Source organism: Xiphophorus hellerii, chromosome 19 (assembly GCF_003331165.1).
Source record: "Xiphophorus hellerii strain 12219 chromosome 19, Xiphophorus_hellerii-4.1, whole genome shotgun sequence".
NCBI classification, from domain to species: domain Eukaryota; kingdom Metazoa; phylum Chordata; class Actinopteri; order Cyprinodontiformes; family Poeciliidae; genus Xiphophorus; species Xiphophorus hellerii.
The window spans coordinates 22,382,546-22,400,389 of record NC_045690.1 but is presented as its reverse complement, the minus strand read 5'-3'; the positions used below and the strand labels follow the sequence as shown (position 1 = coordinate 22,400,389).

The 17,844-nt window shown below is 41.2% G+C and overlaps 1 protein-coding gene across 4 annotated transcripts in view; it reads right to left on the bottom strand.

The window, feature by feature from the left end:
• The window catches only part of slc8a3 (solute carrier family 8 member 3), a 124,062-nt gene extending 110,878 nt beyond the window's left edge, over positions 1-13,184 (bottom strand). For 2 of the 4 annotated variants that reach the window (XM_032547084.1, XM_032547085.1), the window contains exons 1-2: positions 12,970-13,184; positions 5,969-7,835 (exon numbers count right to left, since the gene is read on the bottom strand). In XM_032547084.1, coding sequence (XP_032402975.1) covers positions 5,969-7,749 — 1,781 coding nt within the window. In that variant the 5' untranslated portion in view covers positions 7,750-7,835; positions 12,970-13,184. Of the gene's footprint in view, positions 1-5,968; positions 7,836-12,969 lie in introns of those variants that run through there. The other 2 variants (XM_032547087.1, XM_032547088.1) reach the window with 1 other exon arrangement.
• Between the last annotated feature and the right edge of the window lie 4,660 nt (positions 13,185-17,844).

The window sequence follows — 17,844 nt, the reverse complement described above, 5'->3', positions numbered from 1 at the left end:
AAAAAAAGAAAATACAGAATGCAGAAAAACAAAACTTAAACGCAGTTTCTGTATCATTTTTTCTATTACAGTTCTTAAAGAGAAACTGGAATCAGTGCAACAAAGATTTGCAGAAACCAAAATTCAAAAACCACCAAATGGATTTGTACGTAATTCTGAATATTCTTACTGAAAATACTAGAAATCAGTTATATTTAAACTACATTCAAACTATGATGAAGAAAATTGAATAATACTACTGAAACAATTCCAACAAATTGCAGAAAAACACGACGACCAAAAACAGAAGACATCATTCCAGAGATTATAAGGCTAGCCTTAATGAAACAAAAGAAAGCAGCAGCCGTGAATATGATAAGCTGAGCTGAAGACGATCCAGGCGGTGTCAGGGGACCGGCTGCAGGCGGGTAAGGTAAGCCCCGTGGGTCCATTCTGGGAGATATGGAAAATGCTGGCTGGGGGGAAAGCTGCCTCGCTCAGCAGGACGAGGATCAGAGTAAACATGTGTCCTGTCAGTCATGATGTCAGGAGGGGGTAGCGCCTTACACATTCCAGAAATACCGAAGGAAACATTTCAGGAAAAGACTTCGGCGCCTACAAAAGGTCAAAAAATCGCGCGTTTTATCATCGCCGCAATTATAAATCCTTAAAGGTTGCATGTGAATGCACGGGAAGATTCATTCCCCCTTACAACCACGACCACGAATACTCCGGGTGATTCTGGTCCGTCTGCCGCGCACCACTCATTTGTTTATGAATCCATCAGCACTTAGTTAAACATCGGCCTCTCCAGGGATGGAGCTTCTCAGCTGTGTTATCTTCACCGGCTCAATAAGGAGACCCAAACCTGGCTACCTTTCTTACTTTAATATTCTCTGCAGCTTTACACAGGCAGCTCCCAGCCTGGAGATAGTTTTCTCAGGAGGCCTAAATGTTAATCGGAGTCATCACAGAAACTAAACACCCCTCCACCCCCCACTGCCCCAACCCCAGCCCTCCCAAAAAAATTAACTTTATTTTATTAACAAAGCTATCTCTGGACTGCACGCCGTCTCACCTGTAGGAGAATATGAATCCTTTGAGAATGTATGGCGAGGGAGGCACCGTTCCCATTAGCAACACTTAATCCTGCTTCTATGAGCCACTAAAGGGAGGAGAGGCATTTAATTATCATTATCTTTCTTTATGTGGACTTAGCGGCGAAACCACTAACAGGAATTTTAATTTGTTGTCATTTTATTGTTTTCATACCAAACAGGGGTACAGCCCAGTGAGAAATCATTAAAGGTGTTATTTTATATTGTGTATTTTCCAGGACATAGCGTCATTATACAGCACAGCCAAGTCACTACTGCTGCGTATATGGAAAACATATACACATAAGAAAATTCACTGTCCATAGTAGCCGTGTTTGACACTGTGAAATTGGCCTCTGTCTCTTTAAGACGCTGCTACGTTTTTGGACACTCCACCTTCAGCATGTCGTCACAACAACGCTGCTTCATGATGCCATTTATATCCGTTTCAGGAGTGTTGTAGTTCAACATCCGTGCAGTTCCACCAGGCTAAGGCTGCGTTCACACTGCAGCCTGAAGTGACCCAATTCCGATTTTCTTTTTTTTTAATCGCAATTTGACCTCGTAATTCTGATTGTTTCATGACAGTCTGAACAACACAGGGCGGATTGTTTTCGAATGCGATCCAGGCCACTTTGGATATCCAATACGTATCCGATTCAAATGTGACCTAACATCCAGGTCGCATTGATCTGACCTGAACGTCACTGATACTCGACAAACGTCACTGTTCTGTGTCCTGATATACGCAAGCAGGAAGAAAAACAACCACCATGGCAAACTATAACGAGGATTAATTTGTTTAAAAAACGACAACAGACAGGAGAAAATAACTGCAATGACCAAAGGTCAATCATTTTAACAGCTTTTCAGGTTTTTTTTTACAGTTTCTAGTGGAGGAAGTGAGGGCCAACCCATTGGCCTTTTCAGCTCCCCTCACTGTCCTCTGCAGGGCTGTCCGGTCTGCTGTAACACAGTTGGAGCACCACTAGCATAAAGCTTTAATCCAAATTCGATAAAGCAATACATACTCTGTGCAAAATCGTAATAATGCAGCTGTATTTTCTACTAAAATTTTTCTACTAAAATTTTAGCACACCAACTGAATGGATGCAAATATGTGCCTTCAGTCATATCTAATTAATTAAAATGTGTTCTAATGAGATTCACAGATTAAAAGTACCTTTTGAAAATAATATTTGGTTCCCGTAACAGACATTCTTTTCATTAAACCCACATTTCTGTGTTAAAAAAATGTTTTTTTTTGTGGTCTGATGTAATATGTTATTCCTAAATGTCATATTTTTCATTAGCTGTAAGTGGAAACTCATCACAGTTAACAAAAATAAATGCTCGAAAACATCATTCTGTGTGTCATTCATCTTTAATGTTAATGAGGTAAATGAAGTTTTCAATAATATTGTGATTTATTGAATATGATTGTGTGGTATCATCTTGCGTATACATGGGCCGTCTTATGAGACGATATGAGTATAAAACATGGAGGAATAAAATACCAGCTTACACAAAGATCCAATCACCGAAAACACAAAAGCAACAATTAAATAAACTACTGAAAGCAGACATTTACATAAACTGCATACAAATGCACACAACCATTTTGCAGTCTTATATGTGGTCGATAGCAAAATAACCAGCAAAATGAGGTGCTAAAGGGAACCAGGAAGAGAGAATTGTGTGATCTAATTGTGCTGAAGGGCATTAAACACTCAGCCCCTTCTCACACACAGCTCTGCCTTCATCTACTCACTACGATGGCTTCACACCAAGAACTGTTTTCACCTTGTAACAGAGGAACTCCTTCTGGCAAGAGAAAATATAACATTTCCCTGGTTAAATATGAATGTAGGGCAGCGGAGGCAAACACGTTTTGTAACAATCTTTTTGTCCCACAGAGAGAGAAAAATGACTCCAAGGAGAAGTTTTTAGGTTGCAGAAGAACCAACGTAATTTTGTCTTCTGTGAATTTTAGAAATATTCCTTTTCCCTGAGAAAATGAATATGTTGGAAATGTTCCTGTCAAACCTTTGGTATGATTGTGGATAAAGTCATACTCTTTGGCAGCGTTTTTTTGACAAAACAAATAGATCATTCTCTCTTTTTGTTTTTACAATTTAAGAGTGTTGGAAGTGTTGGGAGCTCAAACCCAGATCCGGTCTCCTACGTGGATTGGAGCGAGACAGTTTCATTATATTGAGAATTAAACTGAATTAGTTCCACCATATTTTGATTTATATTGCATCACATTGTTTTATAGTAGCTATTTCATTCAATAGTTTTGTATATTTTTTGCTTAATATCATAATGATTTTTTTATAATAGTTCCTGGTTTAAGAATACTGTCTCCATAATAACTTTGGTTATTAGGCCTTGTATTTCTTTGCAGACTGAACCATGTCAATGACTGTTTTTATCTGTTATGACAATTCTTTAGGTTGGAGGTCAATGTGTTGCTTTTTGACTTCTTTTAGCCTCACTTTGTCAGATTGGGTTTTTTTGGTCATTCCTTGATTTTTCTGGTAATATAGTAATCGGGCTATTGAATCTCAACCCCAATATATTGATTAATCAGAGATAATTTGTGATTTGGATAGCTTTTGCTCTTAATAAATGACATCATCATTTGAAATCTTCAGTTTCTATTTACTCAAGCTATTCAAGCTAATTAGCTGAATTGTCTTCAGTCGATTTGTTTGATATTTTTTACTGGATTAACCTCTGCATTGTTGCAGCTTCTGTTGAATCAATACAACAGGCTGATTTTATTTATAGGGACACCTACTATTTAAAAGTAGAACTGTGGTGAGTGGAAGCTGCTGAAGGAAGTAGAAGTAAGACAGGAATAATGGTGATGTTCACGCCAGAACTGGGTCATAAAAGGACGACAGCAGCAGTACATCCGAGCCTGAAAACTGGGAAAACAGCTAGCATGGCTTCATCAAGTGGTATGCAAAAAATTAATTCGTATAATTCATAGGAACATTGTGTTATTAGAAATAAAGGTTTTATTTGACTGCTCACAACTTAAATAGATTTTATATGTAATGTGTAACATGGTTTTCAAAAATAATTAATTTCTAACAGTCAATATTTATGCAAAAGAACTTTTTAGACATTCTCATTGGTGTCAAAATTGATACGAACTGATTCATTCTGATGCACAGCAGCCGAATCCAGAGAGGGATGTTATCGTTTTCTTTGCTAATAAGTAGCCCTGCCACTGAACACATTAGTTATTAACTACACCGTTTTTCTAAGGAAAGACAAGTGTTCCTCAATAGCGCTCTGTAATTTTGTCATTCTTTCCCCACTAAATATTCAGCAAATTATTATGCAGTCTGATTATGTTCAAGATCTCTCAGTTAACCAATTACAGCATGCCTTTTTTTTCTTGGCTTTACATCCCCTTGGTAGAGAAGTGCGGCACTATGTGAGACTCTAACATTCAGCACGATATGCAATAACAGCAAGCAGATCAATAAACCATCATCCTCACAACTACATCACCACATCTCCTCCTTGTATTCCCTCAGCAGCCTTCCAAAAGCCTCTCTCACATAAATCAAGTAAAATCCAAAGTGCTCAGCAGGTCCTTGGAGCATGCTGATCACCCAACACTCATCCCCCTGCCATTGTTCTCCGGGGCTGTCTCAGCCCTCACACTGCAGCCCAGTCTCTGCCAGTTAGGTCCATTTGGTAGAGAATCGGGGAACAGCAGACACTTGTCTCTGTGGTTAAGTGGCTGTAGGTCAACATGTACAACACGAGTGCTTGTGAAGCTGCATTCCAGAGACGCCAGAATCGTAATGTCTCACAAACATGTGCTGAAACGTTGTCCAATCGACAAACGCTCTCTATGCTACAGCACAGTTTGCTACGTTCATTTTAACACTACCAAATGTTGCATGACTATGTTTGTTGTAGTCCAGTATCATAGACAGATGGTACAGCTGACAAGACCACATGACACACCCACTTTACATAAGACATCATTACCAATCACAGGATTTTTATTGATGGCTCCGCTCAGAAGAAATTAAACCTTCACGTGTCATAATTCATTTCAACACCATCCACCATCAAACGCAAAACACTGTCACACACTGATTATATAAATCAAAGCCAGACCTTTGACCTTAGAAGTGAATCTCTTTTAACTAGGCTTCTATCTATCCGCTCTGCTTTTTTTTTTCTTTTTTTTTTTGTCAGAGGAAGTTGACAAGGCATGAAGAGAACACAGGGAAAAAGGGAAACGTGCAAAACTCCGGGGATGGAGAAAACAAAGCAGCAGGGAGTTGAAGGGTAAAGAGAGGGTTGCTTCAGGACTTCCTGTTTCTACGCTTGCGTGGAATCTCCAGCACACAAAAAACAGACGGCTGCTGCAGAAACTGTCTGATGAGAGGAAAACTCTCCACACAGAAAAAAACAAGCGTCAGATGAGTGTGTTTGCTGTCTAACTAGCGAGAGAAAAACAGGGAGTCAAAGTTCACAAAGTGGTCAGTGGAAATGCCACATAAATAGGTAACATTTGTATTATTGTATGTCAAAGAATGAGCTGAGCCTTTGGCTCAAAACAAAATGCAGTTTCCAGCAGACTGCTAAAGAGCACTAAAGCTTACATCATAGACAGTAAAGCTTATGCATGTTTAAATGCAATATAAAATGGAAATTAAAATTGTCGAAGAAATAATTCTTAAGTTATATTATTTAATTATGTGTCCATTTAATACAATGTGTTCAATCAAGAAGCCTAATAATCAAGGCTTCTTGAATATTACGGATCAAGAAGCCTTAATCAGCCACTAACCAATGAACATGAGCCAATAAAACTTCATAGAAAACTGCTACAAAAAGAAGAGGATTCTTCTTACCAGGTCTCGTCGTTTTTGTACTCAAGTTCTCCATAGGTGTCTTCAAAGTCCTCCCCTCCGCCTTTGGCAAGTCCCTCCACTGTGCGATAAGGCACAATGACAGTTCCCCTTGCTCCAGAAGTCCTCAGCACTTTCACTTCCATAATGCCGATGCTTTCACTGACGTGAACTGAGCTACTCTCAAAAGTGAAAATGCCTGAATGATCGTCATCCAGAATAGTCACCGTAGCCACAGTGGGAAATCCTAGGATGGCCTTTGGGTATGGGAGGCTGTTGGCAGACAACACCTCGTCTTCAGTTTCCAAGACCCGAAGATTATTGAGACGCACAAAGAAGTGCTCGTCCTCTTCAAAGATGTCATCGTCTATGATGCCAATGCTTATTTCTTTGATTATCTCCCCTGGTTTGAACACCACTGTGCCCTCTGTGAACTCGTAGTCTGCTCCAGCATTAGCCGAGCCGTCTTCTGTTTTATAATCCAGGTAGATCGTCTTGTTGACGTCACCACCCTTTCTGGTGATAGTCAGGATGGCAGCACCGCAGTTCTCAAGGCACTGGTAGGCAGCAGGCTCAAATGCTATCCGAGACACATACTCTTCGGGTTCCTCCACGTGCACCTCTTGCACACTGGCACTCTTCTTTGCTTGTTCTGCTACATGTTTCTTCAAGATATTCCCAGCACCTGTCATCATTCGAGTGGCCTGGATACGATAGAAGGCACGGCTCTTTTGCTGATGTGAGAGAGCATAGTAATTAGCCATCTCAACCAGCTGATCAAGATCTTTCTCCGGGTGCTTCTGCTTTAGGTCCTTTAAGATACGAATCATATCCCGACGGGACTCATCTACCTCTTTGCTCTCAATCAAACCAATCAGATTACTGGTTGCACTTCCATCCATAAAGTGAGAGTTGACCATCTTGCCGTCCATCTCAATCCCTTTGGAGCGTTCTGTTTCTGTCTCAATAATGACACCCCTGTGTTTGTCAGTGCGATATTTCTTATGCATAAACTTGTAGAAGAGCAGTCGTCTGTCTGCTACCCAGGCGAGGAGAACGCATATGGGAAAAAAGGATAGTGTGACTAGGCCTTCCCAGACCTGGACTACATTAGGAGAAAAAACAGCCAGGATCATGTAGAGCCAGATGTAAGCAAAGATACTCCAGCCTGCTGTGACAAAGAAAACTCTCAGGTGTTTGACCTTGCGCACTTCACCTTGGGGAATGACGGACACACAGAGGCCAATGATGACAAACATATTGAAAGCTGCACTGCCAACAATTGTTGATGGACCAAGTTCACCAGATTTGAACTCATGTCCACAAACTTCAATCACAGAGAGCAGAATCTCGGGAGTAGATGACCCTAAGGCCATGAGAGTAAGGTTGGAAACTGTTTCATTCCACACCCGAATTGTGGTTGTCGTTGTTTCGCCATTGGGCCTTTTGATGACAATTTCTCTTTCTTGGGAGGTGATGACCTCAATGGCTGCCATGAAACGGTCGGCAATGATGGACACACCAAGAAACATGTAGATCATGGCCACAAAATAGACTATGACCCGAGCAATCTTGTCTCCCATGGACGGATCCTCGGGATACCAGATGGGGAGGATGATCCCTGTTTGACATTTTGAGTTGCCCTTGCAGGTGGCATTGTTGGGGCTGAGTAAAGGGCTCGGAGTAGTCCGGGCCTCTGTACAAAGGAAAGCTACGGCCACAGAGACCAGCCCCAACCAGAGGCAGGCTGATGTCCCTGGTTTTAGAGGCCTTGAACCCTCCATGCACCCTTCTTCGTCTTAAGGGGCCTTGCAACACTAACAGTCCCTCTGGGATCCAGCACTGGGCTGTGCTTTTTTCCACCCTCCACCTGCCAAAGAGAAACAACAGAAAATACACAATGGTTATATTGCAGCTTTTTGATGGAAATGCAATGTGTTCAGCATCACAATAGTAACAATATTCAGACAAAGACAACTACGATGAAACAATATCACCACGTTGGATTTGTAATTAATAATGATTACAGACCTGCACACATACTTGGAATGCAGTGTGTATTTATTGACTGAATTGAGATTGAATGGAGAGTGCCAGTGAGAAGGAATTCTCTAGTATTGCCACAGATTCTTAATTAGATTTTGGCGTAGGCACTAACACATGAAAAAGCTTTGATTTCAACCGTTCCATTGCAGCTCTTGCTGTATGTTTAGGCTTGTTGTCCAGTTGTAAGGCAAACCTAAGTCTCAAGCCTTTAAACTATCTAAACGGCTTGAGACTTATGTTTTCTTTCAGTATTGGCCTGTATTTAACTCCATCCATCTTCCCATCAGTTCTGACCAACTTCTGTGTTGTGTCAATGATGCTGCCACCATTGTGTTTCACTATTGGTGTGTGTGTTGAGAGTGACACCAACAGTTTTGCTTGTAGGCTGAATATCTTAATATCGGTCACATCTGGCCAGACACCCTTCGTCTACATCTTTCCTATGTTTCCTACACTACCTTTAGCAAACTGCAAAGGAGACAGCTCATGGATTTTGTTTATTTTACTCTTCCGTGAACGGCAGATTTGTAGAGGGCACAACTAACCATTCTTCCAAATGATCTGTGAATCTTTGCCCTTTGCACCAAGACCAAGACAATCAGATCTTGATTTTTATTGCTTCCAGTTTCAGGAAAAGCTTGTTCACCAGTTTTATCTAGCACATAGCAGCTATACTTATAGTGAGAACAACTTATACACAAGTGTATTCTATTGACTACTTTGTTGATTTGTGAAGCCAATGGAAAAAATATGGGTTTTATTTAGGAGGAGGCAAGTAGAAGGGGCTAAATACATATGGATATCACTTCTCAGGTGTTTATCTGGAAAGACAACTGGAAAACACTGTATAAATCCTTTTCATTCAACTTCCCATTTATCTTCTACATGGTGTTGGTCTATCATTTTAGTCCTGATAAACTGATCAAATGTGACAGATTGCAAAAAAGTTCAAGATCTGTGAATATTTCTCAAATTCAGCCCATAAATAATGAAAATTATGTTGTTTCCATTGTGATTTCAGGCTTGAATATAATACTAGAGGTTACCAGTGAGGTAGAAAATGAAGATCTTCACACACAATATTTTGACCTCAAAGCAATATTTTGTGAACAAAGTTTAATTGAGTCAGGTATGTGCATCCAGTGGTGCAGATTGTTTGAAATCTCTGGGATAGCACTCGGGTCAGAAGAAAATGACTCACTCAGCAGTGCTACTGAATGAAGAATTGTGAGAGCGTGACAACAAACAGAAACACAAAAGCTCATCAAAAACCACACTGAAACTTAACACACCAATAGAAAGCAGCCTTGCGAGAACAGTTCAGACGTTGTCCAAATTCATAAAAGCTCAATCAAAGCATCTACTGCACTTCTTAGACCTTTAACAGTAAAGACTTGCATCTTCTTTTAATGCTAACGGCTGAAGCCAGTGGCAGGGGGAGAGTAATGAACACTTGACCATCCTGAACTTAATACACATTCTAACAGCTGGGATTTATTGCAAAGACTATCACCTCAGTTATGCCTGATTATTTAGTGTTGGTGGACAGTCTGAACTTCACGACACTTCATGAACCCTGGGGCTGACTGACTGTGAAGTCTCAGTTTAAGCAGTCACCTAAGAAACATGCAAAGTATTGCAGTCAATCATTCTGTCCTGAAATCAGTAGAGGATTTCAGTTTTTATTAGTCTGACACTTGTTTCTCTTTGCTTTGGTTGACCTAAATCTGGATTTACACTCAATTTTGTATCTTGAAATTGCATCCCTGTGTTCAGATACCGGTCTGAAGCATTGGTTACCTTGGAAAATACTCCAACACTCCATCACATATTATCGTTTTAGAGGAATGTCAATTTTTTTTTTTTTTTTACAATTTTAGTGGTACCAAAAATCCCCCCTATAAGATGAATAAGTTATATACTGTATATATATATATGATGTGGGGGGAAAAGGATTTTGATGGTAGATTTCAATATACACACAAGGAGGAGGAAAGAAAAGAATGACAGTGAATTGCAGCCCATGCTGGAGACGAGGAACTTGTATTTTCCTGAATCAGCAGAGCCGTCACTGTGGACTGCAGCCAGCTATACAATCCCTGAGAGAATCAGCAGTGCAGAGCACAAACAAAAACAACAGGGGAGAAACTGTGTGAATGAGGTGTGACTTATTAATTAAAGCAACGGTTGAATTTTGCATGAAAAAAATGTTTGTTTACTTCCTGGAAATTGGTCAGAATAAAATGAAGGTATTGTGTTTTCCTTAAGCACTATTTCCAGAGAAACAGAAGGCACTGAGAGGCAGTGGGTAACGGCGTTTTCATTGCTTTAGCCGTAGCGGCGACGCTGACCGGCCTGCTTCTTCCCAAACCTTCTCTTATTAGGTGATGCAGATGCTGCAATAAAGTCAAAGAGAAACAACAAAAAATACACAATGGTTGTATTGCAGCTTTTTGATGGAACTGCAATGTGTTCAGCATCACAATAGTAACAATATTCAGACAAAGACAACTCCGATGAAACAATATCGCCACGTTGGATTCTTGTTGGATTTGTAATTAATTATGATTACAGACCTGCACACATACTTGGAATGCAGTGTGTATTTATTGACTATGACAGAAAAGAAACGGCCTCTTAATATGATGCAAAGTCGATAAGGGAAGGATTAAAATGAGTCACCAAACTGACTTTTACGCAGCTCTCTAATATGATTCCCCTCCATCTGTTTTAATAGCAAAGTTCAATTAATGATTTTTTTTTTTTTGCTGGAAAATGTCAAACTAAACGTAGTGAGAACGTAGCTGAAAGCTGCAGATATAAAATTATTTCCTTTGACATCTTTCTCAGTTATTGCTATCGTTATAACCCACAATCAGAATCTAATGTGTGTTTTTGGAGCACAGAGGGAGAAAGTGAAAGGTGAGGATGGATAAACGGAACCGGACTTCATCCAGTTAATCCTAACAGAGTCACTCAGATTGTCAGGAGCCACCTACTGCCTGATTGGATGACTAAGCTGGATCATTTTTATCCATTTTGCTGTATTTACTGTTGATGCTTTCACTGACTTTTGAAAAAAAAAATTTACAGTTTGCCTTTAGTTTTATTGGGATTTTAAATGACAGGCCAACACAAAGCAGAGCATGATTGTCAAGATGAAGTAAAACGGTTTTAAAATAATGACCAAATCTAACCTGAAAGGTGTGGCATTGTCCTCTTTAATGCAAGCACCCATAAATAAAATCCACTGCAACTCTAGGTGCCTCGTTAGTAAATAGGATCTCCTCGCGTTTAATTTAATCTCAACATAAAGATAAACAAATGGGGACAAAAATGTGGAAAAGTTTAAAGTAAGATTGAATTGTAACACAGAATTGCAAGCTTTGAATGTGTCAGAGACAAAAAGTTAGCAATCGGCAGCAGGCAGGCAGTGAGGAGAGCAAGGAGACTTTCATAAATAGCCAAAATTCAAGCATTAGAATCAGGTCTAATGCTTGGCTAAAGCTATCATGGTGGAGCCGTAGCTTTAAATTCACACCAAACCTTTTAAAAGCCGGATGTCAATCCATCGCATTTCAGCTAGAAGAGTTAGCTAACCAGCTCAGAGCTTACTGGATGTAAATTCAGAGCGTAGGTGTAAGAAAAGTAAAGTAGCATTCTTTCAGCCAGCTTTCCAGCAGCATGTAGCAACAAATGGGAGACAGAACTTCTGTGCAACTCAACGCTCACTGCCTCTGTAATCATGATATACACTGTATATATACAGTATATATACATCTATATTAATTAAAGTTTAAAAGTAGAAAAGAACATATTGATCCCACTCTGCATGTGAACAATAGCAGTAGAAATATACATCTCCACCCCTCTTCTAACGCCTCCCTGGGCAACTGCCCATTTGACCCATTTTAAAACCTGCCACCGCTGATAACTGACTTCTGCCAAAAACCTAATTAAGATGTAATTATTTCTAATGATAAATTTAGTGAAATTTTTTCTAAAAATATATATAGTCAGGATTTAGCTAAATTTGTAGCGTAAGCACATTCTAAACATTTCTGGAATCTAAAAGATTTATTTCTAGCTGCTGAAGCTGCATACATCTACATTTTCTTTTCACACTTTTCACCGGTATCTACCCGAATAAAATACATGCACAGTGTTACACCAATGTGTAATTTCAAACAGCTACTATTAGCTGTTTGAATTTATGTATTTATTTTCATGTTTCAGAGGTCGCTGTGCACTCGGTATATTGCTACATGGCTCCGAGCGGCATGATCTGCGCGCAGATCCCTTTTCCCTCCTTCCCCTATTTTGGGAGGTGGGTCTCGTTTAAGGAGGCTATTTGAGATGCGCGTAAACATGGACTCAGCAGACACACCGAGAGCCTCAGCTGTCGCTGATTAATCATCATGAGGGCCGGATGCCATCGCCTCCACGAAGGTGGGAGGGAATCCCCTGCTGGAGCACCCATAGGTCCGCACCGTAACTTAGCCTATTATAGGATGCAGGCAGGCCTCTCTCTCTTTCTGTGTGTGTGTGTGTGTGTGTTCTCTCCAATCAACTCCAAAGAGTGTAGGAGAAGCGCAGAGAACAAATTAATAATAGTAATGATGATGATGATAAAATAAATAAATAAAAACTCCAGCTTTCTCTGAGACGGCAGTTATTTGACTGTCACACCCATTTAGACAGAATATCACGAATCCATGCGAGCCGGTTGTAATGGATCATGTCTGCAGCAGGATGGTCAGATTGAAGCGCGTGCAGGCTGATGGAGCACATCCAGCTCACATCATCATCATCATCATCATCCCTCTCTAATGTGATCATTTCTACATGTGCATCTAGAACGTCTCATTCTACAAAACATAGATTTCAATTTTTTCATTATTATTATTTTATGTAATGCATGTATCACTTTGCATGGCTGCGTGTTGATTGTTACTCACCTGGATCTGTATGTGAGTGAGTTTATGTAGAGACAGCTGAGCAGCTCCCGTCCGCCCCCTTTATTGTTATTATTAGTCTTATTCTTGTTGTTGTTGTTTTTGCCGAGCTGGTCCTAAAGTAATCCGCACACCACAATCCCACCGCGAGGCTGCCGTGTCGTCCTCATGAACAAGCGGGAGCGTGCAGGTCCTCTCTCCCCCCCCATCCCCCACCTCACACACCCCCTCGCGCCCCCCAGCCTGCCCACGGTACTGCCGAATGTGTGGGATCAAACCGGGCCAAAGGGGAGGGCGATCGCCTTTCGTCTTCTCCTTGCCGTGGCGCCCTTCCTCCCCAGAATCCTCCCCTGGCCGGAACAGGACGGAGCCGGTGGGTCGCAGGGCTGTCAGTAACGAGGGAGGAGCAGGAGGCGAGTGGCTCGGTATTTTAGGACTGCACGCTGGGCGGGAGATGGATCTCCTTCTTCTTCTCCTCCTTCTTCTTCTTGAGCCCGTCCAAGCGTCTCTGCCTCCTCCTGCAAGCCGTGAATCAGCGCTCTCCTCTTCCTCCTCCTCCTCCTCTCCCTCCTCCTCCTCTCCTCCGCGACAGCGTTGGAAATTATGATGCCGCTCCAGTGGATGTGGAGGGAAAGCCTTTCTTTCAAGCGCCGGTGGCAAACCGCAATCGATAGCCTGTTAACGACCGCAGTTTTTCACCCGTTGCGTGTTCGGCGAAGTTGCCACGCAGAGCTGCGCGCTGGACTTTGCGCATCTGAGAGAGGAACGCCGGGTTGCGTGTGTGTGCGTGTGTGTGCGTGTGTGCGCGTCTTTCCTCCTGTGGATTGTCATCCTCTGTTGAGAAGCCCTTTAATGCTCACGCGTTAAAGGTATGAAATGGTTGCCCCCCCCCCCAGACCCCCCCTCTTTCCAACACACACACGCATACACACTCACAGCCCTTCTCTGGTCGTATAAAAATAAATAAATAAAAATCACTCTTCCGATTCCGCGCAGCTACGTCACCATCAGCTGAGCGAGAGAAGCCAGCAACACAAACCCCAGGATCCCCAGCAACCCAAAAAAACTGAGAGGGAGGGGAGGAGAGAAGAGTTAGACTTTCATTCTGATGCTAAAATAAACACATAGAAGAAGAAGAACACTGGGTCAGTCCTGCAGACTGTAGTAAATAACACAGTGCCGTCCCCAAAGGGGGAGGCGGGGGGGGGGGGGGGGGGGGGGGGGCATAGCACCATCTGGAAAAACCACTGACCACCATAAAGGTCCCCCAGAGAATCCAGTTCAGTTCACACAAAGACATACAGTGATCTTCTTCTATCAAAAACATGCATATAAAAATGCGAAGCCCAATTAATAATTCAATAAATATATAAAATCAGTGGTAATTTATGTATTTATTGAAAGTATATATTTTATTTATTTACTGGCCCAGACTGTCCATTCCTATGAAAATGTTCTGCGGATGCCACAGACTATATAATAAAACAATATAAACAAACGATATCCATCCATTTGGTCTGGATAAATATTAGTCAATATTTGCATGTAGAAATTAGTATCAACAGTTAAAATATGGGTTTAGTTCAAAGTAATCATTTTTGGTAAACTAGTGGGAATTATTCTATGCAAGTGGAGTAAAATTAAGAAATCTACAGAGTTTTGATGAGATAGCTTTTATTAAATGCACACTAAATTGAGAACATTTAGTGTTAGTCATGGAACATGACTGTGTCCGAAACAGTCATATTCCATGACTGTTTCGGACACATATGTACACAAATAGATCAAATCCAAAAACGTTCATCCTAGAGCAGCGCTTCTGATTCATCAGAGGGGCAAATGAACGGGGTACCAGAACATCTTCACCACAAAACCACAGAAAGACGGACAAAAAGTCAAGAATTGTGACAAATGTAAAACCCAGCCACCACTTATCCTAATTACACTAATTAAGTTACATCCTGGCACATTCCTTTAGCTCACTGGGTTTGTTAAAAAGAGAAATATAGATTAAGGCATAATCTATCAATAGTAACAATTTTTTTCTAACAATGAGACATGTAATCTGTTTCTCTGCTAACCTGCTATGCGTCTCTTTGACTACTAGCATGCTAGCATATATGGGAAGAACATATACTTTTTTTTTTTCTTTTTTTTCTCCGAAGAGTTTTTGCGGCGCTAGTGGCTCGTATTTTTCCCACAGGAAGGAAGGTGAGGAGAGAAGACATGCGGCAAAGGTCGTCGGGACCGGGAGTCGAACCCGCGACGTCCGCGTCGAGGACTAAGGCCTCCAAACGTGGGGCGTGCTAACCCCCTGCGCCACCACAGCACGCTAGCATATTTGACATGAACATTAGCGCCGCTGCTCCTGCTGCTAAGCTAGTTAAAACTGGACACAAACCGAAATTATTTCTCCAGAAACCTTAACCACACGTCTTCTGATGGGTCTTAACCTTTTTGAGATGATATTTGTTGAGAATACCACCAGTATTAAAACACTAACCTCGTAATTTGTTCTCTACTGGCTTCGCCATGACGAATGACAGCAGCTTTCCTGAGGCAGGCTTTTCCTGAACCACAGTTTGGCTGTTCTTCCTGCGCATGCGTCCCTGGTTTCCTGGTTCTGTGCGAGTATTTTTGACTTCTTCTTCCTACTGTCCAACAACGTGTATGTCAGCTTTATGTGTGCTAGCTCTCTAAGCGTCCCTGGTTGTTGTCCTGTGTGTTTCTGTGACAATAAAGAGGACCGAGCTCACGGTTTTTCCCTGCTCCTGGTTTCAGTAAGACCTTCAGCGGCTCCTGTGTTGAAACGGCCGACAAAGGGATGACCTTTGAAATAATTAGTTCCTAATAAATAATGAATGGTTGTTCATTTGTTCTTGAAACAACACAGTGAGACTTGTGGCGGCCCATCCCGCTTGTAGTGCGTGTAAAGTCCCTTTTTTCCTGTGGAATGCTGCCTGCTTCTCAAAGCGGGAAAAATCAATTGGATCCGGTTTTTAATTACACAGCCCGGCACTGTATTATAGAATCCTAATAACGTGTTCAGATTTGCATGCTTGTAAGTAGGGAAGTCGTAAACAATTACTTGCCCAGTGGGCAGAGTGCATGATGAGCCGGTCCGGTCAGGCAGCTCCTCCTCCTCATGTCTGGATATAGTTGTGTTTTGGTTTTTTTAATGAAGTTTTCTTATGTGAGTGAAGGAGTGTGGCTGTTGTTTACACTCCGGATAGATTTATGTGTAGTCTGGTGGAGTGAACCAGCAGCCAGCATGCGTCGTATGACTTCTGGACCGATTCTCGCTTCTTTCATCAGAGTTTAGAGATGATTAATGGAGTAAAGTTGTGGAAAGAAACGCCAGTCGATGTCTTCCCTCCAACAGATGAGCTCATAATGTGACCCAATGGTCACATTATGACCATTGGGTCATAATGTGACCCAATGGTGACTGCCTGGTGACATTAACTAAGAAAGCCGACCTCAATCTCCTGCTCCATAATTACGTCTGCTCCAAAGCTTGACGTACATCGTACTGCGGTTGTGTTTAAACGAGGACTGAAACAGTCAATTTAATCGCCATTAATCGATTATTGACATAATCGTCAACTAATTTAGTAATCAATTAATCGTTAAAGAAAGCCGTCTGCTGAAAGAACAACACACACGCGGCAGTAATGAAGCCCAAAGCTGTATAAAAAACGTATACATTTTGCATTTAAGATTAAAAAACTTTTAAACTGTAACTATGTTCCACCCAGAACTCCTCAGGTGTCGGTTCTTAGCTTCACCTGGTTCGAATTATGAAGCACAAAAATGTTAATTTCCTATTAAGAACTTTTTCCTATCCAATTATTAATCAGCTAATCCAAAAAATAATCACCAGCTCAGCGTTACACTATGTTGAAGTCGAGCAGAAAGGGCTGAGCTCTTCACATGTTGATGTTAGAATAGTTTTCAGCAGCTGATGCAACCTTTGCTACAAACGATCAAGAGTTCATTAAAGAAAGACGTAAAATAAAGGAAAAGAAAGAAAATGTGTATTTTTCTTATTTGAAAAAGGAGTTTTATTCCCACGTTCTACTGTATTTCTAATATTGTATAAGACGTGGCTTAAATGAAAAATCTGCAGAATGTGGCAACTTTTAAAAAAAAAAAAAAATCAGATTAATCGACTACTCATCCAAATAATCGGTAGAATAATCGAGTAGTTAAAGAATTGTTAGCTGCAGCCCTGGTTTCCACATTTTGTCACGTTGCAGCCACAAACTTTTTTCATTTGGGATTTTAAACTTAAGACCAACATAAATTGGTTCATAGCTCTACAGTGCACTGAAAATGGCGCGTTATGAACAAAAAGGTAAATAAATGAAGACTTTTTAAATAGAAACCTTTCCTCTATGAAGAGTTTAGTTTCCCTTTGGGATCAGTAGAGTACTTTTGAATTGGACTGAACTCTTTGCACAAACCAGCTTATAAAAACACATGTAGAGAATGTGAAGCAGGAAGAAAATGTCAGCAACAGTAAATAGTAAATAGCATTTTGTTATTTTGTGTTTTTATTTAGTATACTTCTCTCTCTCTCTCTCTCTCTCTCTCTCACTCTCTCCATACAACACATGGTTACTTTATGCATGCTGGTCATTTTTAAGCTGCAATCACTTCAGCAGGAAGAAAATAATAACAGCCGGTGGATGCGAGTCCCCGGCTAGGAGAGGAGGTGGAGGTGGTGGAGGTGGTGGAGGTGGTGGAGCGGGTAGAGGGGCAGTCATCAGCAGATCTAATCCTGACATCAGCCCTGAGCCATGTCCTCTTACAGCGGTCAGTAATGAATAGTGAAGCTGTGAAAAAAGAAGGTAAAGAGTCACCTCGCATCACGGT